The 25,893-nt window shown below is 36.9% G+C and overlaps 1 protein-coding gene across 1 annotated transcript in view; it reads left to right on the top strand.

The window, feature by feature from the left end:
• The window catches only part of AGBL4 (ATP/GTP binding protein like 4), a 313,176-nt gene that overhangs the window by 144,912 nt on the left and 142,371 nt on the right, over positions 1–25,893 (top strand). Inside the window, exon 2 of the mRNA XM_037745795.1 lies at positions 13,987–14,109. Within this exon, the coding sequence (XP_037601723.1) occupies positions 13,987–14,109 (123 nt within the window). The remainder of the gene's footprint in view (positions 1–13,986; positions 14,110–25,893) is intronic.

The raw sequence follows: 25,893 nt of genomic DNA, 5'->3' as shown, positions 1-25,893 counted from the left end.
TTTTGCATAGTTGTGTTTATAGTAGTCTCTGACAGCTGTTTGTATTTCTGTGTGGTCAGTAGAGATGGCCCCTTTATCATTTTTTATTGTGTCTATTTGATTCTTCCCTCTTTTCTTGTTTATTAGTCTAGCTAGTGATCTATGTATTCTATTAATTAAAAAAAAAACCCATTTCCTATATTTGTTTAGTTTTTGAAGGGTTTCGTGTCTCTCTTTCCTTCAGTTCTACTCTGATCTTGGTTATTTCTTGTCTTCTGCCAGCTTTGGGGTTTATTTGTTTTTGGTTCTCTAGTTCTTTTTAGTTATGATGTTAGGGTACCGATTTGAGATCTTTTTAGCTTTTTGATGTGGGCATTGAGAGCTATAAAATTTTCTCTTAACAATGATTTAACTGCATCCCCGAGGTCCTGGTATGTTGTCCCTTGTTATCATTGGTTTCAAAGAACTTCTTGATTTCTGCCCCAACTTCATTATTTACCCAAAAGTCATTCAGGAGCAGGTTGTTCAGTTTCCATGTATTTGTGTGGTTTTGAGGGAGTTTCTTAATCTTGAGTTCTAATTTGATTAGAGAGACTGTTAAGATTTCAGTTCTTTTGCATTTGCTGAGGAGTGTTTTACTTCCAGTTATGTGATTGATTTTAGAGTAAGTGCATGTGGTGCCAAGAAAAGTGTGTATTTTGTTGTTTTGAGGTGGAGGATTCTGTAGATATCTATCAGATCCACTTGATTCAGAGCTGAGTTCAAGTCCTAAATACCTTCATTAATTTTTTGTCTCAATTATGTGTCTAATTTGACAGTGGGATGTTAAAGTCTCCCACTATTATTGTGTGGGAGTCTAAGTCTCCATGTAGGTCTCTAAGAACTTGTTTTATAAATCTGAATGCTTCTGTATTGGGTGCATATATATTTAGGATAGTTAGCTCTTTTGTTGAATTGAACCCTTTACTATTATGTAATGTCCTTCTTTGTCTTTTTTGATTTTTTGTTGATTTAGAGTCTGTTTTTCAGAAAGCAGGATTGTAACCCTGGTTTTTTTCTGGCTTTTATTTGCTTGGTATATTTTTCTCCATCTGTAGATTTTGAGCCTGTTTTTCTTTGCACTTGAGATGGGTCTCTTGAATACAGCACACCAATGAGTTTTGACTCTATCCAGCTTGTTGTTCTTTGTCTTTCAATTGGGGGATTTAGCCTGTTTCCATTTAAGGTTATTATTGGTATGTGTGAATTTGATCCTGTGATCATGATGCTAGTTTGTTATTTTGCAGACTTGTTTATGTAGTTGCTTTATAATGTCATTGGTTTTTGTACAGTGTGTTATTGTAGTGGCTGGTAATGGTATTTTCTTTCCATATTTAGTGCTCCCTTCAGGACCACTTGCAAGGCAGACTGGGTGGTAATGAATTCCTTCAGCATTTGCTTGCTCAAAAGAATTTTATTTCTTTTTCACTTATGAAGCTTAGTTTGGCCAGATATGAAATTTTTGGTTGGAAAGTCTTTTTTTTTTTTTTGAAATGGAATCTCACTCTTGCTGCCCAGGCTAGAGTGCAATGGCACACCCTCAACTCATTGCAACCTCCACCTCCTATGTTCAAACAATTCTCCTGCCTCAGCTTCCCGAGTAGCTGAGATTACAGGTGTGCATCACCATGCCTGGCTAATATTTGTATTTTTGTTAGAGATGGGGTTTCATCATGTTGTCCAGGCTAGTCTCAAACTCCTGACCTCAGGTGATCCACTTGCCTTTGCCTCCCAAAGTGCTGGGATTACAGGCATGAGCCACTGTTTCCAGCCAGAAAATCTTTTTATAAAGAATGTTGCATATTGGCTCCTATTCTCTTCTGGCTTGTAGGGTTTCTGTTGAGAGGTCCATTGTTAGTCTGATGAGCTTCCCTTCTTTTAGGTGACTTGGCCTTTCTGTCTGGCTGCCTTTAACATTTTTTCCTTCATTTTGATCTTGGAGAATCTGATGATTATGTGTCTTGGGGTGGATCTTCTCATGGAATATCTTACTGGGGTTCTTTGTATTTTCTGAATTTGAATGTTGGCCTTTGTTGTTAGGTTGGGGAAGTTCTCCTGGATGATATTGTGAGATATGTTTTCCAACGTGGTTCCATGCTCCCTTTTTCAGGTACCCCAATCAATTGTAGGTTCACTCTTTTTATGTAATCTTATAGTTTTCAGAGCTTTACTCTTTCCTTTTTATTCTTCTTTCTTTAGTCTTGTTTCCCTGTCTTATTTCAGCAAGATAGTCTTGAAGCTCTGAAATTCTTTCCTCAGCTTGGTCTATTTGGCTGTCAATACTTGTGGTTGCAAAATGAAGTTCTCTTGTGTTTTTCAGCTTCTTCAAGTCATTTATGTGCCTCTTAAACTGGTTATTCTGGTTACTAGCACCTGTAATGTTTTATCATGGTTCTTAGCTTCTTTGCATTGATTTAGGACATGCTCCTTTAGCCCAGTGAAGTTTATCATTATTTACCTTTTGTATCCTACTTCTGTCAGTTCATCCATCTCAGCCTCAGCCCAGTTCTGTGCACTTGATGGAGAGGTGTTGTGATCATTTGGAGGAGAAGAGGAACTCTGGCTTTTTGAGTTTTCAGTGTTATTTCATTGATTTTTTTCTCATCTTCATGAGTTTCTGTCTTTGAGGATGATGACCTCTGGATGGAGTTTTTTGGGGGATTTTTTTTTTTACTGATGCTGTTGTTCTCACTTTCCATTTGATTGTTTTGCTTTCAAAAGTCAGGCTCCTCTTCCATAGGGCTGCTGTCGTTTTTTAGGAGTCTGCCTCAGACCCTGTTTGCCTGGGTCCCTCTTGCACCTGGACTTGTCATCAGGGAAGGCTGTAGAACAGCAAAATGCCTGCCTGCTTCCTCCTCTGGGAGCTCCATTTCAGACAGGCACTGACCTGATGCCAGAGGGAGCATTTCTGAATAGTGTCTGGCAACCCCTGTTGGGGGATTTCATTCCAGACAGGAGGCATGGGATCAGGGACCCTCTTAACGAAGCACTCTGGCTGCTCTTTGGTGGAGGGGGTGTGCTGCACTAGGGGGTAAATCTCACTCATCTGGACTGGCCGGATTCTTCAGAGCCAGCAGGGTGAAATATTTAAGTCTGCTGATTTACAGAGACTGTGGTTGCCCCTCTCCTTAGTGGCTCCATTCCCAAGGGAGATCAGAGTTCTGTTGTAAACTCTGGCTGGAGTTTCTGAAATTTTGGCAGTGAGGCCCTGCCCAGCGATGAAGTGTGGGTCCAGATCTGGTCTGAAGAGGCAGTCTGGCCACGATCTGCCACAGCGACTGTGCTGCGTTGTGGGTAATTCTTCCTGGGTCCAATTTGCCCAGTCTGCTCAACACTGGCTGAGGAAAACAGCAGACTGGAGCTGCAGTGATGGCCACCACCCCTAGCCCTGGGAGCTCAATCATTTTAGGCAGCAGGCAGCCGCAGTGATGACAGCCAGCAAGCAGCCACAGTGATGACAGCCACCCCTTTCTTCAGGAACTTGATAATTTTAGACAGTCTGCAGATGAACCGCCACCAAGAATCTGCACAGTCTTGGGACTCAAGCCTCTGTTGGTGTGAGCTCAGAAGGGGATCTCATGATCCATGGGTTGCACAGATCAGTGGAAAGAGCATGGCTTTCCAGATTGGGTAGCACAATTACTCTCTGCCTCCCTTGGCTGCGGTGGGTGGCTTCCCTTACCCTGTGTGGCTGCCGGGTGGGCCGTTGCTCCTCTCTGCTTTTCCTTGCTCTTCATGGGTCATGCCAAACACCTAGTCATTCTCAATGAGAGAGCTTGGATACCTCAGTTGCCAGTGCAGGATTCGCTGGCTGTTTTCCTTCTTGGTTGGAACCTCCCACTGCAGCTGTTGCTAGTTGGCCATCTTACAATTGTTATTGACTATAGTCACCCTGTGATGCTATCAAATAGTAGGTCATATTCATTCTTTCTAGTTTTTGTACTCATTAACCATACCTACCTGACATTCAGCCACTGACTAACCTTTCCAGCTTTGGGTAACCATTCTTCTACTCTCTTTGTCTATTAGTTCAATTGTTTTGATTTTTAGATCCCACAAATAAATGAGAACATGCAATGTTTGTCTTTCTGTGCCTGGCTTTTTTTTTTTTCACTTAATTTGATTTCCAGTTCTATCTCTGTTTTTGAAAATGACAGGATCTCATTCTTTTTTATGGCTGATAGTACTCCATTGTGTATATGTATCACATTTTCTTTATCCATTCATCTGATGGTGAACACTTTGGTTTCTCCCAAATCTTAGCTATTGTGAACAGTGCTTCAACAAACAAGAGTTCAGATATCTCTTTGATATACTGATTTCCTTTTTGGGGGGGGTATATACCAAGCAGTGGGTTTGCTGGATCATATTGTAGCTCTATTTTTAGTTTCTAGAGAAACTTTGACACTGTTCTCCATGGTGGTTGGACTTATTTACATTTCCACCAACAATATACAAAGGTTCCCTTTTCTCTACATCCTCAGCAGCATTTGTTATTGCCTACTTTTTTTATATTAGCCATTTTGAGTGGGGCGAGAAGATATCTCATTGTAGTGTTGATTTTCATTTCTTTGATGATCAGTGATATTGAGCACCTTTTCATATGCCTGTTTACCATTTCTATGTCTTCTTTTGCAAAATGTCTATTCAAATCTTTGCCCATCTTTTGATTGGATTATTAGAATTTTTCTTATAGAGTTATTCGAGCTTCTTATATATTCCTGTTATTAATTCATTGTCAGGTGGGTTTTCTGCAAATATTTTCTCACATTCTGTGAGTTGTCTCTTCACTTTGTTGATTGAATCCTTTCCTGTGCAGAATCTTTTTAACTGTGTGTGATGTCATTCGTTCATTTTTGCTTTCGTTGCCTATGTTTGTAGGATATTGCTTAAGAAACCTTTGGCCAGACCAATGTCCTGGTGATTTTCTCCAATGTGTTCTTGTAGTAGTTTCATAGTTTGAAGTCTTAAAGTCTTTAATCAGTTTTTATTGATTTTCTTATATGACAAGAGATAGGGGTCCAGGTTCATTTTCCATATGGATATCCTGTTTTCCTAGCACCATTTATTGAAGAGACTGTCCTTTCCTGAGTGTATGATCCTGGCACCTTTGTTAAAAATGAGTGTTTGTTTCTGAGTTATCTGTTTTGTTCCATTGATCTATGTGTCTGTTTTTATGCCAGTACCATACTGTTTTGCCTACTGTACTTTTGTAGTATATTTTTTCCTTGGATTTTCTATGTTACTATATTATAATATTCTGTGTTTTTCTGTGTACTTACTATTACCATTGAGTTTGGTATCCTCAAGTAATTACTTATTGCTCATTAACATCCCTTTCCTTCTGATTGAACTACTTCATTTAGCATTTCTTATAGGACAGGTCTGGTGTTGATGAAATACCTCAGCTTTTTGTGTGTCTGTGTGAGAGAAAGTCTTTATTTCTCCTTCATGTTTGAAGAATATTTTTGTTGGATATACTATTCTAGGATAAAAGATTTTTCCTTTCAGCACTTTAAATATGTCACAGCACTGTCTTTTGGCCTGTTAAGGTTTCCACTGAAGAGTCTGCTGCCACGTGTATTGGAACTCCACTGTATTTAATTAGTTTCTTTTCTCTTGCTGCTTTTAGGGTCCTTTCTTTATGCTTTATCTTTGGGAGTTTGATTATTAAATGCCTTGAGGTAGTCTTCTTTGGGTTAAATCTCTTTGGTGTTTTATAACCTTCTTGTACTTGGATATTGATATCTTTCACTAGGTTTGGGGAGTTCTTTGGTATTATCCCTTTTAATACACTTTCCAACTCTACTTCTTTCTCTACTTCCTCTTTAAGGCCATTATCTCTTAAATTTGCTCTTTTGAGGCTATTTTCTATATTCTGTTGTTATGCTTCATTGTATTTTTTTTGTCTCCTCGATGTATTTTCAAATAACCTGTCTTCAAACTTACTGATTCTTTCTCCTACTTGATCAGTTCTGCTATTGAAGAACTTTGATGAATTTTTCAGTATGTCAGTTGCATTTTTCAGCTTTAGAATTTCTGCTTGATTTTCTTTAAAGTTATTTCATTATCTATGTTAAATTTATTTGATAGCATTCTGAATTCCTTCTCTCTGTTATCTTGGATTTCTTTGAGTTACCTCAATGCAGCTATTTTGAATTCTCTGTCTGAAAGGTCACATATCTCTGTTTTTCCAGGATTGGAAAATCTCTTGTGTTTTATTTTTCTTTGGTGAGATCATGTTTTTGTGGGTGTTTTTGATGCTAGATGTTGTTGAAAACTTAGGTATTTAGTGTTAGTCTTCAGTTTCTGGGATTGTTTGTTATCCTTCTTGGGAAGGCTTTTCAGGTATTCAGGAGGACTTGGGCATTGTGATCTAAGCCATGTCTGCTTTAGGTGGCACCCCAAACCCAATTATACTGGGTTGCTAGCAGTGTCATAGAGGTGTACCACCTTGATGGCCTGGGGGAAGATCTGAGTATATTCTCTGGATTAGCAGGCAGATGCTCTTCTTCTCTTCCCTTACTTTATAATAAATGTAGAGTCTCTCTGTTTTCTGGGCCACCTATTCAAAATAGCTGTGTTGAGGTAACTCAAATCCAAGATAACACAGAGAAGAAATTCAGAATTCTATCAGATAAATTTAACATAGACATTGCAATAACAAAAATATTCTCCAAGACCATCAAGGTGGTACGCCTCTATGAAACCCCAGGCTGTGTCTAGAAATGTCATCTGGGTGATAGGGCCCGGAACAGAGGCTCTTTACTCTGACCAATGCCCTGTCGTGCTGTGGCTGAGCTGGTGTCCAAGATGCGAGACAAAGTCCTCACTACTCTTCTTTCCTGTTTGCAAGCAGGAGGAAGATGTTTCTTTTGGAACCACAAGCTCTGCAGCCTGGGGTTAGGGGAAAGGTGATGCCAGCACTTCTTTGGCTGCCCCAGCTGGTATCTCAGTATGTGACATGCCCCTTTTAGTCCACTGTCTCTGGGCCTTGTTCAGTTCTAGGCTTACTTAAGAGTTGCAGTTCTTATAGCCTAGACTGCCTTTCAAGTTTACATGGAGGCCAAGAGCACTTTGAACCTCGGTGGAAGGTTTGTGGGCACCCAAATTGGGACCTGGGCCACTGAAATTGGCGATTTCTCTCTGGCTAGGGCTGGTTTAAATGCTGTCTCTATGGGTGGGCATCAGCTGAATTTGGTCTGTTTTCCCCTGCTCTAACAGAACAGCACTGAGTTCAGTGTGTCACAATTACTATGTTCTTTCTCTCTCAGCAGCCAGAGATGCTCTTTGCACCCTTTTGTACTTGCCTGGGTCGGGGAGGGGTTGCACTGGTGATTCAGGACTGTTGTAATCTCTTCAGTGCCTCTTTCAGTGATATGAAGCTAAAACCAGGTATTGTGAGTGCTCACTTTCTTTGGAAGGTGTTTTTTTCCCATGTGGCTAATTTTTTTTTTGGCTGGGGAAGGGGATAATTTTTGGAGCTTTCTATTTCTCTATCTTTATCCACGTCCCTATTGTTACTGTTTTTTTNACACTTCATACCAAACAATTTATCCAAATGTGCTGTCACACAGAAAATCAATTCATTCCTTATTTTATTTATTTATTCTTTTAAAGACAGAGTCTGTCCAACACCCAGGCTAGAGTGCAGTGGCACAGCTTCTTGCAGTCTGGACCTCCTGGGCTCAGGTGATTCTTCCATCTCAGCCTCCTGAGTTACTGGGACTATATGCATATGCCACCACTGCTGGCTAGCTTTTTACTTTTTTTGTTGAGATGTGGTTTCACTATGTTGCTCAGTCTGGTCTCAAACTTTTGGGTGGAAGCGATTCACCTGCCTCTGCCTTCCGAAGTGGTGAGATTACAGGTGTGAGCCACTGTGCCCAGCCTCATATGTATTATAATGACCAATTAATAAATATTTTCTTCTCTACATTGAATTGCCTTTGCACTTTTATTGAAAATCAACCAACCATATATGTATTTGCATTTCTGCAGTTAGTTTTATTCCTGTGAACTACATTTCAGTCTCTTTCATTCCCACACTGTTTTTTTCCAAAATTGTTTTGACTTTTTTAGTTTGTTTGCTTTTCCATATACATTTTAGAACCAGTTGGTTGGGTATTCAGTTGAGATTGTATCAAATCTATGGATCAATATGTCGAGAATTGATGGACAGAGTCTCAATTTGTGAAAATTTTGACATTTTGTCTTCCAATACATTTACAAGGTTTGTTTCTCCATTTATTTAGACCTTTTAAAAATTTATCTTATTAGTGGTTCTCCTTTTAAGTGTACAGATTTTGCAAATGTTTATTAGATTTATAACTTTTATTATTTTGGTGTTGTAAATATTATTTAATTTTTAATTTACAATTGCTTATTGCTAATTATGTAGAGGTACAATTGATTTTTGTTTGACCTGTTGTCTTTTAATCTTGCTGAACTCATTTATTCTAGTAGCTTCTTTGTGATTTTCTCTCTAAACAATTCTGTTGGATATGAATAGGGACAGTATGTACACATTTAATTTCTTTTCCTTGTTAACCACAGGTTTAAAACCTTTAGGATCATGTTGAATAAGAATGATAACAGTGGGTATCCTTATCTAGTATACAATACTGGGGAATAATTTTTAGGTTTTCATACTTAAATATAATTTAAGTATATTTAAAATTTACATAATTAAATATTATGAAAGATAAATATATAAAGTTTCCTTTTGCCATGTCAAGGAATTCCCTTTTAATTCTTCATATGCTGAGAGTAAGTAGAGACTGAATTTTAAATTTTGTCAAATTTTTTTTGTGCATTTGTTGAGATGACCATATAGATTTTCTTTATAGATCTGTCACTATGGTAAATTGTATTAATTGATTTAAAAAATATATATATATATTATTGCATTTTATGTTCTAGGGTACATGTAAAGAACATGCAGGATTGTTGCATAGATACATACATGGCAATGTGGTTTACTGCCTCCATCCCCATCACCTATATCTGGCATTTCTCCCCATGTTGTCCGTCCCCAACTCCTTACCTCCTACTGTCCCTCCCCTAGTATCCCCTCACAGACCTCAGTGTGTGATGCTCCCCTCCCCATATCCATGTGTTCTCATTGTTCAACACCCACCTATGAGTGAGAACATGTGGTATTTGATTTTCTGTTCTTGTGTCAGTTTGCTGAGAATGATGGTTTCCAGATTCATCCATGTCCCTACAAAGGACACAAACTCATCGTTTTTTATGGCTGCATAGTATTCCATGGTATATATGTGCCACATTTTCCCTGTCTAGTCTATCAGCAATGGGCATTTAGGTTGATTCCAAGTCTTTCCTATTATAAAAAGTGCTGCAGTGAACATATGTGTGCATGTGTCCTTATAATAGAATGATTTATAATCCTTTGGATATATACCCAGTAATGGGATTGCTGGGTCAAATGGAATTTCTATTTCTGGTCCTTGAGGAATCACCACACTGTCTTCCACAGTTATTCAACTACTTGACACTCTCACCAACAGTGTAAAAGTGTTCCTATTTCTCCAGATTCTCTCCAGCATCTGTTGTCTCCAGGTTTTTTAATGATCGCCATTCTAACTGGCGTGAGATGGTGTCTTAATGTGGTTTGATTTGCATTTCTCTGATGACCAGTAATGATGAGCATTTTTTCATATGTTTGTTGGCCTCATGTATGTCTTCTTTTAAAAACTGTCTGTTCATTCCCTTTGCCAAGTTTTGAATGGGTTTGCTTGTTTTTTTCCTTTAAATCTGTTTTAGTTCTTTGTAGATTTTGGATATTATCCCTTTGCCAGATGGGTAGATTGCAAAAATGCTTTCCCATTCTGTTGGTTGCTGGTTCACTCTAATGATTGTTTCTTTTGCTGTGCAGAAGCTCTGGAGTCTAATTAGATCCCATTTGTCTGTTTTGGCTTTTGTTGCCTATGTTTTTGGTGTTATGATCAGGAAGTCCTTGCTTATGTCTATGTCCTGAATGGTTTTGCTTAGGTTTTCCTCTATAGTTTTTATGGTTTTAGGTCTTATGTTTAAGTCTTTAATCCATCTGGAGTTGATTTTAGTGTAGGGTATCAGGAAGGGGTCCAGTTTCTGCTGGATACGTACCGACAACCAGAACACCCAGCTATATAAAGAAAATATTATGAAAGCTAAAGAGGTTAATAGACCCCAATACAATATATACTATATATATATATATATATATATATATATATATAAAATTGTATATCTATACTATATCTATACACACACACACACACACACACACACTCACAATTGTTCAATTGTTATATCCACTTCAACTGGAGGAGTGTTGTTTCTGTTGATGGCGGCATCCTGAGGAAGATGGTTTTCAGGCTCTGGGAACTGTGCACTTTGGCTCCCTTTGTCCTGGGGGCAGCCTCACTGGTATGCTATACTGCCTGTTTTGGACAGGACACTATGTGGTTAGAGTGCTTGGGGCCCAGATGTATTGCTGGGTCCATCTGGTATCATAATGCTATATCCCTCTGGGTGGACATGGGAGGATGTCATTGGGCTCCAGGGATGTGGAGTTGCAGGGTCAGCTGGCTCCCAGAGCAAGATGTAGTCTGGTGGGGGATTAGTTTTTAAAATGGTGCCGTGCAGTGCTTTGGCTTTGGGGGGTGAGTAGAATGGAATGTGAATTTCCTCTGTAGAACAATGCAATTGCAATGGACTGCAGATGACCTTCCATACTAGACCCTCCTGTAGCTGTTGCAGGCGTCTGTGATGGGAATAGGAAGCACTGGGGATATTTTACTTACCTTTCCTTTGCAATTAGGAACTTCTCTTGTATCTGAGACAATCATGGCTGGGCTGGTTGCTTCACTTCCCTCTCCTTTCATGCCTCAGAGGGTCCCTGTCACTTCCTTGCAGAATTCCAGTGTTCTTGTTTAGGCACTTTATTTGATGTGTGGTTGTCTACTTGTTTTAGAGGTGCCTGACACTTGCCCCTTCTTTGTGAATGAGGCAAGTGTCAGGCACCTATGGTCAGCCATCTTCCATCTTTTTTGGTATTTTGGTAATATATTTTACTTTATCATATGGCATAAACACATAATACATTGCTATCTTTTAATCATTTATCTTTTAGAGTGATTGAACATAAGAAAATTTATATTTACCTTTATTTATATCATTTCAGGAGCTCTTTGGTTGTTTGTGTGGATCTTAGTTTATATCTGACATTATTTCCCTTCTGCCTGAAGAACTTTTGTTGACATTTCTTACAACACAGGACCGTCGATAATAAATTCGCTCAGCTTTTATTTTTCTTAAAATAACTTTAGTTTGCGCTTCATCTTTGAAAGATATTTTCAATTGGTGTAAAATTTTATGTTGACTTTTTCCCAGTAATTTCAATATATCATTACCTTGACTTTTGGTTTGCACCATTTATGTATTTCAAAGAGAAATACGTGTTTTTGTCTTGGTTCATTTGTATGTGATTTATCTCTTTAAGTACAACATATCTAATTTTTAATAGTGTATTTATTATTTTAGTTGCTCTTTGGATTTATAGCTCAATCTCTTTCATTAATTTTGGAAAATTATCAGGCATTATATCTTCAGATATCTTTCTGCTCCATTTTACTCTTATCTGCTTGGGAATCCCAAATATATATATATATATATATATATAATATATATATTATATATGTAATCCCAATTTTATATATATTATATATGTAATCCCAATTATATATATTATATATATAATCCCAATTATATATATATTATATACATATGATCCCAATTATATATATATATTATATATATTATATATAATATATAATCAGGGCTCCCAATTATATATATTTTTTATATATAAATATTTTATATATAAATATGTTTTATATGTATATATATTTTATATATATATATATATATATACATATAAAATCCCAATTATATATATATGGGATTCCCGAGCACATGAGAGTAAGAATGGAGCAGAAAGATATATTAGATTAGTTGATATTGTTACACGGCTCTTGGATGCTCTGCTATTTTTTTCTCTTTTACCTTTCCTATTTCCCCTTGCATTTATGTTTAGATTATTTTTGTTGATATAAAGTTTACTGATTTAGTTTTCAGCTGTGCCAGGTGTACTGACGAATTCATTAAAGGCATTCTTCATTTCGATTACTGTGATTTTGGTTTTATCATTTCATTTTCTATTATTATTGTAGTTTCTGTTTTACTGATGAAAATTTCCATTTCTTCATGAATTTTGTTCTCATAATCCACTACAGCCTTTAACATATTGAGCTTTATTTAAAATTCAGGGTGATAATTTTAGTATCTGGTCATTTCTGTGTCTGGTCCTGTGTATCATTTTATCCCTAGACAGTAGGTTGTGTTTCCTGGATGTTTTGGATATGTCTCACAAATTTTTATTGAATTCCAGAGCAGTAGAGAATACTATTGTTTTTATAGTATTTTAGTACTTACAAATATTATTTGTCACTGTAAATGGATATATCCTTTTCCAGCTTATTTGGGTGGGGGTTTATGTCAACCTAGTTTGGAGCTCAGATGTGTCTGAATTTCTTTGTTGCTATGATTATCTTCAGTTTGCCACTAGCTTCAAATTATTCTAGTGTTATTTAAGTTTTGAGGGAAGGGGCTGAATGGGGCAATAGAATATTCAAGATGATCATATCAACAGTGAAACTCAAACATAGTTTATCTACAGATGAGATTGACACAAGGCCCTATAAAAATGACCTAGAAAGAGGTATATCCATTTGTAGTGACAAATAATATTTATAATATCATCTGGGAATGTTTCCCACTCCTCCTTCAGGTTTAGAGGATTTTTCTTTTATTGTTTCTGTTCCTTTCACTTGTGCATTTAGGGGATAAGTTTGTTATTTCTCCCCTAGTCATGTGAAGCCATTTTTCCCATAAGGGACTTCATGCCTTTCCTCTTACAGAAGCCTCTCTCCTTCTCTAGGTCTGTACCACAAAGAAAAACATTTTCTGGTCTACCTACCTGCCTGTAATCTTCCTTCTGAACATCTAGAGTCTTCAAATGGATTTGAATTCCCTGTGTGTCTATGACTCAGTAGTTCTACACTCTCATATTTCCTCATTTGACATTTAATAATTTAAAAAAATTAGCTTAGCTTTTTAACTCATTTGTGTGGGACCCAGCATTACTTCTTCTTGTGCTTTGCCATGGAGGAGTCAGTGCTTGCTTCCCATACTCTGTTTGGTGGGGTTTGACTTTCCTTTGATACTATATTATTTAGCTGCTCTTCAAACTTAGTTCTCTGATAGTTTTGGGAAAGTTTTTTACTTCATTGAGAAATTTTCTGTTGTTAGGGTAGAAGGGATGCTCTTTCAATTTTTCTACATCTTAGGTGAGAGTGAAACTTCAAAAACATTTTAAAATTAAAGTTCCTCGTAGGAAATAGAACTTGTATGCTAAATCAGTATTTATCAAATTGTTTCTGGTGGAGCATCTGGAAGTCATAATGCTATTTATAGAACTATAGCTTTATTCAAATTTAAACAATTGAATATATGTTTATGCCAAATTATGTAAATTATTTATATATTAAATGGTTGATGCAATTTAATGAATATATCTTGGATTTTGATAATGATAGTAGATATTTTTATAGTTTATATATAATTCTAGAAACACAACTTTGAACTGAGGTGTAAAGATATTAGGTTGATTGCTTTGGGGCATAGAGCATTAGCATGTATTTGAGTTGAAATTTGAGCCTATATCATTTTGTTTCAAAATGTAGCCTCTTTTCACTGTACCACCATGTGGTGTTAACTTCTTTTTGCATAGGTTAACACTCAGTGACTAGGGAAGGGGTAAATTAATGGTAAAAATCTGACTGGACTTCTATTGCTGAATATACTTCGACTTTTATTTAACATGAGCCAATTTTTAAAAAATAGGTAATGATATGGGAAATGATGATGCCATCGGAGGGAATGTGAGCAAATATATAGTGCTTCCAACTGGATACTGTGGACAGCCCAAGAAAGGACATCTTATCTTTGATGCTTGCTTTGAAAGTGGTAAGTTTATTAAAGGCTTTTCCTTTTAAGTTTGTTTGGTAAGGTGTTTTTTATTTTTCAGAATTGAATTTTTTGTGACCATTCAGTGTGATTCAACTCATTTAGTATTTTAGAATAATGGAACAAGTTTTATGGGAAAAATTTTTGAAGGAATTAACTTGGGAATATTAAATTTTTATTGTTATAAATGATTAATATTATAATTGATAATAGTAACAAATGCTTATAATAGTACCTTATATTTTATAAACTACTTTCCAAGATATTAGTTTTTTAAATAAAGTCCTCATGTTTGATTGTATTATCAATTATGATTTATTGAATAACATCTATCTAGTTCTTTATGACATGCTTACAGTAGAACTTAATTTTGGGGGGAGAGGAGGCTTCCCTATAAAACAAACAATTAGCTAATATATTTACCCTCTTTGAATATAAACTAAGGAACAGAGGTAAAATGGCCTAATAATTGGCAAATGCTGTAGGTATTCTGATAGTGGAGATCAGGATCAGGATTTGATTGTTTGTTCTCACTCAGCAGGGGCTAGATCTTGTTTAGCTCTTGACGTTCTGAGCCTCATACTCTAATTGGCACATAGTAGAGACTCAGAATAGTTTGAAAATATTAGCGAGAAAGTTAAATAATTATTTCATAAATAATTATTAATTTTCATTGGTTCTGAATAATGCGCATGTATCTGTGTGTTTATGTGTGGCTGAAGGGACATATCAATGTCAGTTATATAATAGTTGTTTCTGGACCTTAAAAACATTGGTTGTTTATACCAAACAATTGAAAATTTATTTGTGCAGGATGTTGCTCTTTGATTATGTCACATTGTATAGATTTGATAGGGTTGATATAACAAAGTACTACAAAGTGGGTTTAACAACAGATATTTATTGTTTCTTACTTTCATGGTACTCAGTTTGTCACAAAGTACCACAAACTGAGTGGATTAAAAAACAGAAATGTGTTGTCTCACAGTCCTAGAGATTAGAAGTCTGAGGTCAAGATATTAGCAGGACTGGTTCCCTATAAGAATTATGAAGAAGAATCTGTTTCATGTTTCTCCCCTAGCTTCTGACAGGTTGTTAGCAATCTTTGGTGTTTTTTGGTTTACAGAAGCATCACCCTAATTTCTCCCTTCATCTGTACATGTTGTTCTCCCTGTATGTCTATGTCCAAATTTCTACTTTTTACAAAAATATCAGTCACATTGGATTAGGACCTACTTTAATGACCTCATTTTAACTTGATTACCTCTGTAAAGGTCCTAGGACTTCAGCATAGAAATTTTGAGAGGACATGATTCAGCCCATAATGCAATATTGTAGTGTTGTACTTCCAACCAGACCTGAATGCTGTCCACATAATTAAAAACAATGGCTTCTTATTTTCTATAGATCTTGTACTAGTGCCTTTTCTTGTATGTACTTGATGCCTGCAAAATATCTTTGATTCTTTCGTATGTTAGTTAAAGGTGTAAGGGCCCTTTACAATGATTACAACTCTATGGGAATAAAGATTACCCTCATTTGAAAGATTGTGTCTTGATTTACATAAGCCTGAAATAATTCAGATTCCTTTCCCAGAACATCTTTTATTTAATCCCACTACAGTCTTTTCCCATCCCTTACAAAAAGACTCAGTAAAAGAAGTTGTCAATCTTACCACATAATTATCAAATAAATAATCCACATTTTCCCAACAATTTATGAACAATCAGTAATATCAGTTAGATCTATGATAGTCATAGATGAGACTTGCAGTAGAGTGATTAAGTGGACAGGCTTTTGTTCAGGCTGCAGTTCAAATCTTGGTTTGAAAAAGAAGCCAGTTTTCTTACATTTTATTAAGGGATGATACCTACTATCTGTCATAATTAATGTATGTGTGTGTGTGTATGTCTTCCTTACCAAAATATACATAATAATAATAATAATAATAATAATAAATTAGATAAATGAAGACATCTTTGAAAAGGTATTAGTTAGGGCAAAGAAGACTCATCAGAGTTTAGAGTGTCAATGCTTCCCACACATCCACATCCTAACTTTCACAATACCATGTTTTCCAATCATTGCCCTCATGTTAACAATACACACTCTGCCCTGCTGGTGTTTAACTTGCCTTGTAATTCGTCAAGTCACAGGATAAGGTTCTACATTTGATCTTCAGCAATTTTAACCCTGTTGCTACAGAAGGTAAAGGTCTCCTTCAGGGCACACATAGACATTCCTAGGTTATTTATTTGGTGTTTATGCTGGGAATTTGAATCCCTGAACTCATCCTCCCCACTTCTGCCCCCTTTTTTTGTCATGTTGTCCGGTAACATTAGGAGGAACCAGCCAATGTCATCATATTAAATTTTCAAAACTGTTTGATAATATCATATACAAAGTCACATAGATCCTTGCTTCTTATAAGTGAGTGATTAGGAATATCCAGTGCAGTAATTTTGGATAATCTCTATAAACACTTCATGCCATGGACTTCTTCTGCTACTGGATATAACATCATTAGCACCTTAAATTTTTTATTTGAAGAAATCTAAGGGGTATAAATGCAATTTTGATACATGGATATATTGTGTAGTGATAAAGTTTGGGCTTTTAGCATAACCATTACCCAAATAATATACATTGTGCCCACTAAATAATTTCTCATTTCTCATTCCTTGGCCGCCCCCTTCTGAGTCCCCAAGGTCTGTTATTCCATGCTCTATGTGTATACATATAATTTAGCCCTCACTTATAAATGAGAACATGTGTATTGACTTTCTATTTTTGAGTTGTTTCACTTAAGATTATGGCCTCCAGTTCCATCCATGTTGCTGCAAAATACATGATTAAATTCTTTTTATGGCTGATTAGTATTCCATTGTATACCACATGTTCTTTATGCAATCATGCATTGAGGGACATTTAGATTGATTCCACATCTTTGCTATTGTGAATAGTAGTGTAATAAACATCGAAGTGAAGATAACGTTTTTATGTAATTATTTCTTTTTCTTTGAGCAAATACCCAGTAGCGGGATTACTAGATTGAATGGTAGTCCTATGTTTAGTTCTAAGAAAAATTTCCATACTGTTTTCCATAGAGGCTGTATACAGCCAAACCATATCATTCTACCAAGCCCCTCCCAAATCTCATGTCTCACATTTTATAACCAATCATGCCTTCTCAACAGTTCCCCCAAAGTCTTAGCTCATTTCAGCATTAATTCTAAAGTCCACAGTCTACAGTCTCATCTGAGACAAGGCAAGTCCCTTCTGCCTATAAGACTGTAAAATCAAAAGCAAGTTATTTACTTCCTACATACAATGGTGGTACAGGCATTGGGTAAATACAGCCATTCCAAATGGGAGAAATTGGCCAAAACAAAGGGACCACAGGAATGTAAGTCCCAAATCCAGCATTGCAGTCAAATCCTGAAGCTCCAAAATGATTTCCTTAGACTCCATGTCTCACATCCAGGTCACACTGATGCAAGAGGTGGGCTCCCACAGCCTTGGGCAGCTCTGTCTCTGTGTCTTTGCATGATACAGCCCCCTTCCTGGCTGCTTTCATGGGTTGGCATTGAGTGCATCTGGCTTTTACAGGCACATAGTGCAAGCTGTCTGTGCATCTACCATTCTGGGATCTAGAGGATGGGGGCCCTCTTCTCATATATCCACTAGGTGATGCTCCAGTAGACTCTGAATGTGGGCTTTGACTTCACATTTCCCTTCTGCACTGCCCTAACAGAGGTCCTCCATGAGTGCTGCACCCCTGCAGCAAACTTGCCTGGGCATCCAGGAGTTTCCATACGTCCTCTGAAATGTAGATGGAGGTTCCCAAACCTCAGTGTTTGACTTCTGTGCACCCACAGGCTCAACATCACATGGAAGCTGCCAAGGCTTGGGACTTCCACCTTCTGAAGCAACAGCCTGAGCTGTATCTTGGCCTCTTTTAGTCATGGCTGGAGTGGTTGGGATGCAGGCCATCAAGTCCCTAGACTGCACACAGCAGAAGGACCCTGGGCCCAGCCAATGAATCCATTTTTTTCTTCCTGAACCTCCTTTTCTGTGATGGGAGGGGCTGCCACAAAGGTCTCTGACATGCCCTGGAGACATTTTTTCTATTGTCTTGGGGATTAACATTCAGCTTCTCGTTACTTATGTAAATTTATGCAGCTGGCTTGAATTTCTCCCCTGAAAATGGGATTTTTTTTTTTAATCACATTGTCTGATTGCAAATTTTCCAAACTTTTACTCTCTGCTTCCCTTATAAAACTGAATGCCTTTAACAGCACCCAAGTCACTTCTTAAATACTGTGCTGCTTAGAAATTTCTTTTGCCTCTATTTTCTAATGTGTTCTATTGATCTCTATCTTTCTTAGTAACATTACTATACTGGTTTGGTTACTGTTTGAATGCTTTGCTGCTTAGAAATTTATTCTGCTTCTATTTTCAATTCTGTTCCATTGATCTCTTTGTGCATTTTAGTACCAGTACCATACTGTTTTGGTTGCTGTAGACTTAAAGTATAGTTTGAAGTTAGATAGTGTGATTTTTCCAGCTTTGTTCTTTTTTCTTGGGATTCCTTTGACTATTTGGGCTCTTTTTTGATTCCATATGAATTGTAGGAATTTTGTCTAAATCTGTGAAAAATGATGCTGGTAATTTGATTGAAATAACATTGAATTCATAAATTATTTTGACCATGATGGCTATTTTAATAACATTGATTATCCCAATCAATAAGCATGGGATGTCTTTTGATTTATTTGTGTCATCTCTGATTTATCAGTGTTTTATAGTTGTCTTAGTTAACCAGTTAGTTTAGCTGTAGTCCTATGTATTTCATTTTTTGTGGCTATTATATAATCAATGGAATTGTATTCTTGATTTGATTCTCATTCTGGATGCTGTTGGTGTATAGAAATGCTACTGATTTTTGTACATTGATCTTGTGAAACTTGCTAAAATAGTTTGTCAGTTTTAGGAGCCTTTTGCTGGAGTCTCTAGGGTTTTCTAAGTATACAGTCATACTGTTAGCAACAAAACATACTTTAACTTCTTCTCTTCCTGTTTGGATGCCTTTTATTGCTTTCTTTTGCCTGATTGCTCTGGCTATGACTTTTAGTACTATGTCAAACGGGAGTGGTGAGAGTGGAAATTCTTGTCTTGTTTCATTTCTCAAGGTGAATGCTTCCAGCTTTTTTCTGTTCAGCATGATGTTGGCTATAGGTTTGCTAGAGGTAGCTTTTATATTGATATATGTCCCTTTGATGCCAAGTCTGCCTATTGAAGGTTTTTATCATGAAAGGATATTGGATTTTATGGAAAACTTTTTCTGTGTCTATTGAGTTGGCCATATGATTTTTGCTTTTAATTCTGTTCATGTGCTAGATCACAGTTATTGAGTTCATCCTGGGAATAAAGCCTGCTTGATTGTGGTGAATTAGCTTTTTGATGGGCTGTTGGATTCAGTTTTCTAGTATTTTGTTGAGAATTTTTATGTCTGTGTTCATCAGCAATATTGGCCTGAAGTTTTCTTTCTTTGTCATGTCTGTGCCAGATTTTGGTACTAGGCTGAGAGTGGCTTCATAGAATGAATTAGGGAGGACTCCCTCCTCAGTTTTTTGGAATAGTTTCACTAGGATTGATACTAGTTATTATATCTGTAAAATCCATGAATGAAACCAAGAGTTCGTTTTTTGAAAGAGTAAACAAGATTGATAGACTGCTAGGTAGACAAAACAAAGAAAAAAGATCCACATAAGTATAATTGAGAATAACAAATATGACATTATAACTATTCCCACGGAAATACAAAAATCCTCAGAGACTACTATGAACAACTCTATCTAAAAACCAATTAGAAAGTATAGGATAAATGGTTAAATTTCTGGAATCACACAATCTTCCAAGATTGAATAAGAAAGAGATTGAAATTCTGTATAGACCAATATTAAGTTCTAAAACTGAATGATTAAAAAAAAAAACACCAAAAAACTACCAACCAAAAAAATCCCTGGACCAGACATATTTATAACCAAATTCTACCAAATGTACATATGTCCACACTCTTAACCTGCTTTTTGATTTCCTATGTATAATCTTACCCTTTATCGCAGTTCCGTCCTGTGGATCTTCCTAATTTATATATATTGCTTCCCTGTTTTTTTTTTTTTTAAACATTTTATTGTGTTTTAGGTTTTGGGGTACATGTGAAGACCATGCAGGATTGTTGCCTAGGTACATACATGGCAATGTGGTTGGCTGCCTCCCTCCCAATCACCTATATCTGGCATTTCTCTCCATATTATCCCTCCCCAATTCCCCAGCCCCCCATCCCTCCCCTAGTTCCCTAACCCATAGAACTCAGTGTGTGATGCTCCCCTCCCTGTGTCCATGTGCTCTCATTGTTCGACACCCACCTATGAGTGAGAATATGCAGTGTTTGATTTTCTGTTCTTGTGTCAGTTTGCTGAGAATGATGGTTTCCAGATTCATCCATGTCCCTACAAAGGACACGAAATCATCGTTTTTTATGGCTTCATAGTATTCCATGGTGTATATGTGCCACATTTTCCCTGTCTAGTCTATTATTGATGGGCATTTGGGTTGGTTCCAAGTCTTTTCTTATGTAAACAGTGCTGCAGTGAACATTTGTGTGCATATGTCCTTATAATAGAATAATTTATAATCCTTGGGATATATACCCAGTAACAGGATTGCTGGGTTAAATGGAATTTCTATTTCTAGGTCCTTGAGGAATCACCACACTATCTTCCACAGTGGTTGAAATAATTTACACTCCCACTAACAGTGTAAAAGTGTTCCTATTTCTCCACAGACTCTCCAGCATCTGCTGTCTCCAGGTTTTTAAATGATCACCATTCTAACTGGTGTGAGATGGTATCTCAATGTAGTTTTGATTTGCATTTTTCTAATGACCAGTGATGATGAACATTTTTTAATGTTTGTTGGCCTCATATATGTCTTCTTTTGTAAAGTGTCTGTTCATATCCTTTGCCTACTTTTGAATGGGCTTGTTTGTTTTTTTCTTGTAAATCTGTTTTAGTTTTTTGTAGATTCTGGATATCAGTCCTTTGTCAGATGGGTAGATCGCAAAAATTTTTTCACATTCTATTGGTTGCTGATTCCCTCTAATGATTGATTCTTCTGCTGTGCAGAAACTCCAGAGTTTAATTAGGTCCCATTTGTCTATTTTGGCTTTTGTTACCAATGCTTTTGGATTTTAGTCATGAAGTCCTTGCCTATGCCTATGTCCTGAATGGTTTTGCTTAGATTTTCTTCTAGAGTTTTTATGGTGTTAGGTCTTATGCTTAAGTCTTTAATCCATCTGGCATTAATTTTAGTGTAAGATGTCAGGAAGGGGTCCAGTTTCTGCTTTCTGCACATGGCTAGCTAGTTTTCCCAACACCATTTATTAAACAGGGACTCCTTTCCCCATTGCTTGTTTTTGTGAGGTTTGTCAAAGCTCAGATGATTGTAGATGTGTAGCATTACCTCCGAGGCCTTTGTTCTGTTCCATTGATCTATATCTCTGTTTTGGTACCAGTACCATGCTGTTTTGATTACTGTAGACTTGTAGTATAGTTTTAAGTCAGGTAGCGTGATGCCTCCAGCTTTGTTCTTTTTGCTTAGAATTGACTTGGCTATGCAGGCTCTCTTTTGGTTTCATATGAAGTTTAGGGTGGATTTTTCCAGTTCTGTGAAGAAGGTCATTGGTAGCTTGATGGGGATAATGTTGAGTATATAAATTACTTTGGACAGTATGGCCATTTTCACGATATTAATTCTTCCTAACGATGAGCATGGAATGTTTCTCCATCTGTTTGTGTCCTGTCTTATTTCGTTGAGCAGTGGTTTGTAGTTCTCCTTTAAGACGTCCTTTACATTCTTTGTTAGTTGTATTCCTAGGTATTTTATTCTCCTTTTAGCAATTGTGAATGGCAGTTTGTTCTTGATTTGACTCTTTTTAAGACTGTTATTGGTGTATAGGAATGCTTGTGATTCTTGCACACTGATTTTATATCGTGAGACTTTGCTGAAATTGCTTATCAGCTTCAGGAGGTTTTGGGCTGAGACAATGGGATCTTCTAAATATACAGCCATGTTGTCTGCATATAGAGACAATTTGACTTCCTCCTTTCCTATTTGAATACCCTTTATTTCTTTTTCTTGCCTGATTTCTCTGGCCAGAACTTCCAATGCTATATTGATTAGGAGTGGTGAGAGAGGGCATCGTTGTCTAGTGATGGATTTCAAAGGGAATGCTTCCAGTTTTTGCCCATTCAGTGTGATATTGGCTGTAAGTTTGTTGTAAATATGTTTTATTAGTTTGAGATACATTCCATTGATACCTAGTTTATTGAGAGTTTTAACATAAAGCGCTGGTGAATTTTGTCAAAGGCCTTCTCTGCATCTATTGATATAATAATCCTGTGGTTTTTGTCTTTGGTTCTGTTATGTGGTGAATTACATTTACAGACTTGTGTATGTTGAACTGGCCTTACATCCCTGGGATGAAACCTACTTGATTGTGATGGATAAGCTTTTTGATGTGCTATTGCAATCGGTTTGCTAGTATTTTATTGAAGATTTTTGCATCTATATTCATCATGGATATTGGCTGGAAGTGTCTTTTCTTGTTGAGTCTCTGCCAGGTTTTGGTATCAGGATGGTGTTGGTCTCATAAAATTATTTGGGAGGATTCTCTCTTTATGGATTGTCTGGAATAGTTTCAGAAGGAGTGGTACCAGCTCCTTTTTGTATGTCTTGGAGAATTCAGCTGTGAACCCATCTGACCTGGGATTATTTTGGTTATTAAACTATTAATTGCTGCCTCAACTTCAGCCCATGTTATTGGTGTATTCAGGGTTTCGACTTTGTTTAGCCTTGGGAGTGTCCAGAAATTTATCCATTTCTTCCAGGTTTATTAGTTTATGTTCATAGAGTTGTTTGTATTAATCTCTTATGGTGGTTTGTATTTCTGTGGAATCAGTGGTGATATCTGCTTTATCATTTTTTATTGCATCTATTTGATTATTCTCTGTTTTCTTTTTTCTTAATCTGGCTAGTGGTCTGTCTATTTTGTTGATCTTTACAAAAAATCAGCTCCTGGATTTATTGATTTTTTGAAGGTTTTTTTGTGTCTCTATCTCCTTCATTTCTGCTCTGATCTTAGTTATTTCTTGTCTTCTGCTAGCTTTTGATTTTTTTTATCTTGCTCCTCTATGTGTTTTAATTTTGATGATAGAGTTTTGATTTTAGATCTTTCCTTGCTTCTCTTGTGGTCATTTATTGCTATAAATTTTCCTCTATATACTGCTTTAAGTGTGTCCCAGAGATTCTGGTACATTGTATCTTTGTTCTTGTTGGTTTTGCAGAACATCTTTATTCCTGCCTTCATTTCATTGTTTATACAGTCAACATTCAAGAGCCAGTTGTTCAGTTTCCATGAAGTTGTGTGGTGCTGAGTTAGTTTCTGAATTCTCAGTTCTAAGTTGATTGCACTGTGGTGTGACAGACTGTTTGTTATGATTTCTGTTCTTTTGCATTGGCTGAGGAGTGATTTACTTCCAATTACGTGGTCAATTTTAGAGTACTTGTGGTGTGCAGTGAGAAGAATGTATATTCTGTGGATTTGGGGTGGAAAGTTCTTTAAATGACTATTATGTTTGCTTGGTCCAGGTCTGAGTTCAAGTCCCGGGTATCCTTGTGAATTTTCTGTCTTGTTGATCTGTCTAATATTGACAATGGAGTGTTAAAATCTCCCACTATTATTATGTGGGAGTCTATGTCTCTTTGTAAGTCATTAAGAACTTGCTTTATGTATCTGGGTACTCCTGTATTGGGTGCATATATATTTAGGATCATTAGCCATTCTGGTTGCGTTGATCATTTTACCATGATGGAATGACCTTTTTTGTGTATTTTGATCTTTGTTGGTTTAAAGTCTATTTTGTCAGAGACTAGGATTGCAACTCCTGCTTTTTTTTTTTTTTTTTTTTTTTTTTTTTTTTTTTTTTTTGCTCATTTGCTTGGTAGATCTTCCTGAATCCTTTATTTTGAGCCTATATGTATTCTTGCATGTGAGATGGGTTTCCTGGAGACAGCACACCAATGGGTTTTGACTTTTTATCTAGTTTGCCAGTCTGTGTCTTTTGATTGGGACATTTAAACCATTTACATTTATGGTTAATATTGTTATCTGTGAATTTGATCCTGCCATTTTGATGCTAGCTGCTCGTTTTGCCTGCTAGTTGATGTAGTTTCTTCATTGTGTCAATGCTCTTTACCATTTGGTACGTTTTTGGAGTTGCTGGTACTGGTTGTTCCTTTCTATGTTTAGCACTTCTTTTAGGAGCACTTGTAAAGTAGGCCTGATGGTAATGAAATCTCTCAGCAATTGCTTGTTCATAAGGGATGTTATTTCTCCTTTGCTTCTGAAACTTAGTTTGGTTGGATATGAAATTCTATGTTGAAAGTTCTTTTCTTTAAGGATGCTGAATATTGGCCCCCACTTTCTTCTGGCTTGTAGGGTTCTGCTGAGAAATCTGCTGTGAGTCTGATGGGCTTCCCTTTGTGGGTAACCTGACTTTTCTCTCTGGCTGCCCTCAGCATTTTATCTTTCATTTCACCCTGGTGAATCTGACAACTATGTTTCTTGGGTTGCTCTTCTTGAGGAATATATTTGTGGTGTTCTCTGTATTTCCTGGACTTGAATGTTGGCTTACCTTGCCAGGTTAGGGAAGTTTTCCTAGATAATATCCTGAAGAGTGTTTTACAGCTTGGATTCATTGTGTCCGTCACATTCAGGTACACCTATCAAACATAGATTAGTTCTTTTCACATAATCCCATATTTCATGGAGGCTTTGTTCATTTCTTTTTACTCTTTTTTTTTTCTAATCTTGTCTTCTCATTTTATTTCATTAGTTGATCTTCCATCTCTGATATCCTTTCTTCTTCTTGGTTAATTCAGCTATTGAAACTTGTGTATGCTTCGTGAAGTTCTCTTGTTGTGTTTTTCAGTTTCATCAATTCCTTTCTATTTCTCTCTAAGCTGTTTATTCTCATTAGCATTTCATCAAACCTTTTTTCAACATTCTTAGTTTCTTTACAGTGAGTTAGAACTTGTTCTCTTAGCTCAGAGAAGTTTCTTATTACCCACCTTCTGAAGCCTGTTTTTGTCAATTCAACAAGTTCATTCTCCATCCAGTATTGTTCCCTTGCTGATGAGAAGTTGTGATCCCTTGGAGGAGGAGAGGTGTTCTTGTTTTGTTTGTTTTCATCGTTTTTGCTCTGGTTTCTTCCTATCTTTGTGGATTTATTTACGTGTTGTCTTTTTGGTTGGTGACTTTCAGATGAGGTCTCTCAGTGGACATCCTGTTTGTTGATGATGCCGTTATTTCATTTTGTTTCTTAGTTTTCCTTTTAACAGTCAGGACCCTCTGCTATAGGACTGCTGGAGGTCCACTCCAGACCCTACTTTACTGGGGATCACCTGCAGTGGCTGCAGAACTGTAAGGGTTGCTGCCAGTTTCTTCTTCTGTTATCTTTGTCCCGGAAGGATACCCACCAGATGTCAATCTGAGCTCTCTTTTATGAGTTAACTCTTTGTATATACCCGGGTTGGGGACCTGCTTGAGGAGACAGTCTGTCTTTTATAGGTGCTCAAGTGCTGACCTGTGAGCTCCGTTGTTCTGTTCAGAGCTGCTGGGCAGGTACGTTTAAGTCTGCTGCAGCAGAACTCATGACT

The sequence above is a fragment of the Cebus imitator genome, unplaced genomic scaffold (assembly GCF_001604975.1).
Source record: "Cebus imitator isolate Cc_AM_T3 unplaced genomic scaffold, Cebus_imitator-1.0 Scaffold214, whole genome shotgun sequence".
In the NCBI taxonomy this organism is placed as follows: domain Eukaryota; kingdom Metazoa; phylum Chordata; class Mammalia; order Primates; family Cebidae; genus Cebus; species Cebus imitator.
The sequence above is the reverse complement of the archived record's forward strand: the minus strand, read 5'-3'. Positions and strand labels throughout refer to the sequence as shown.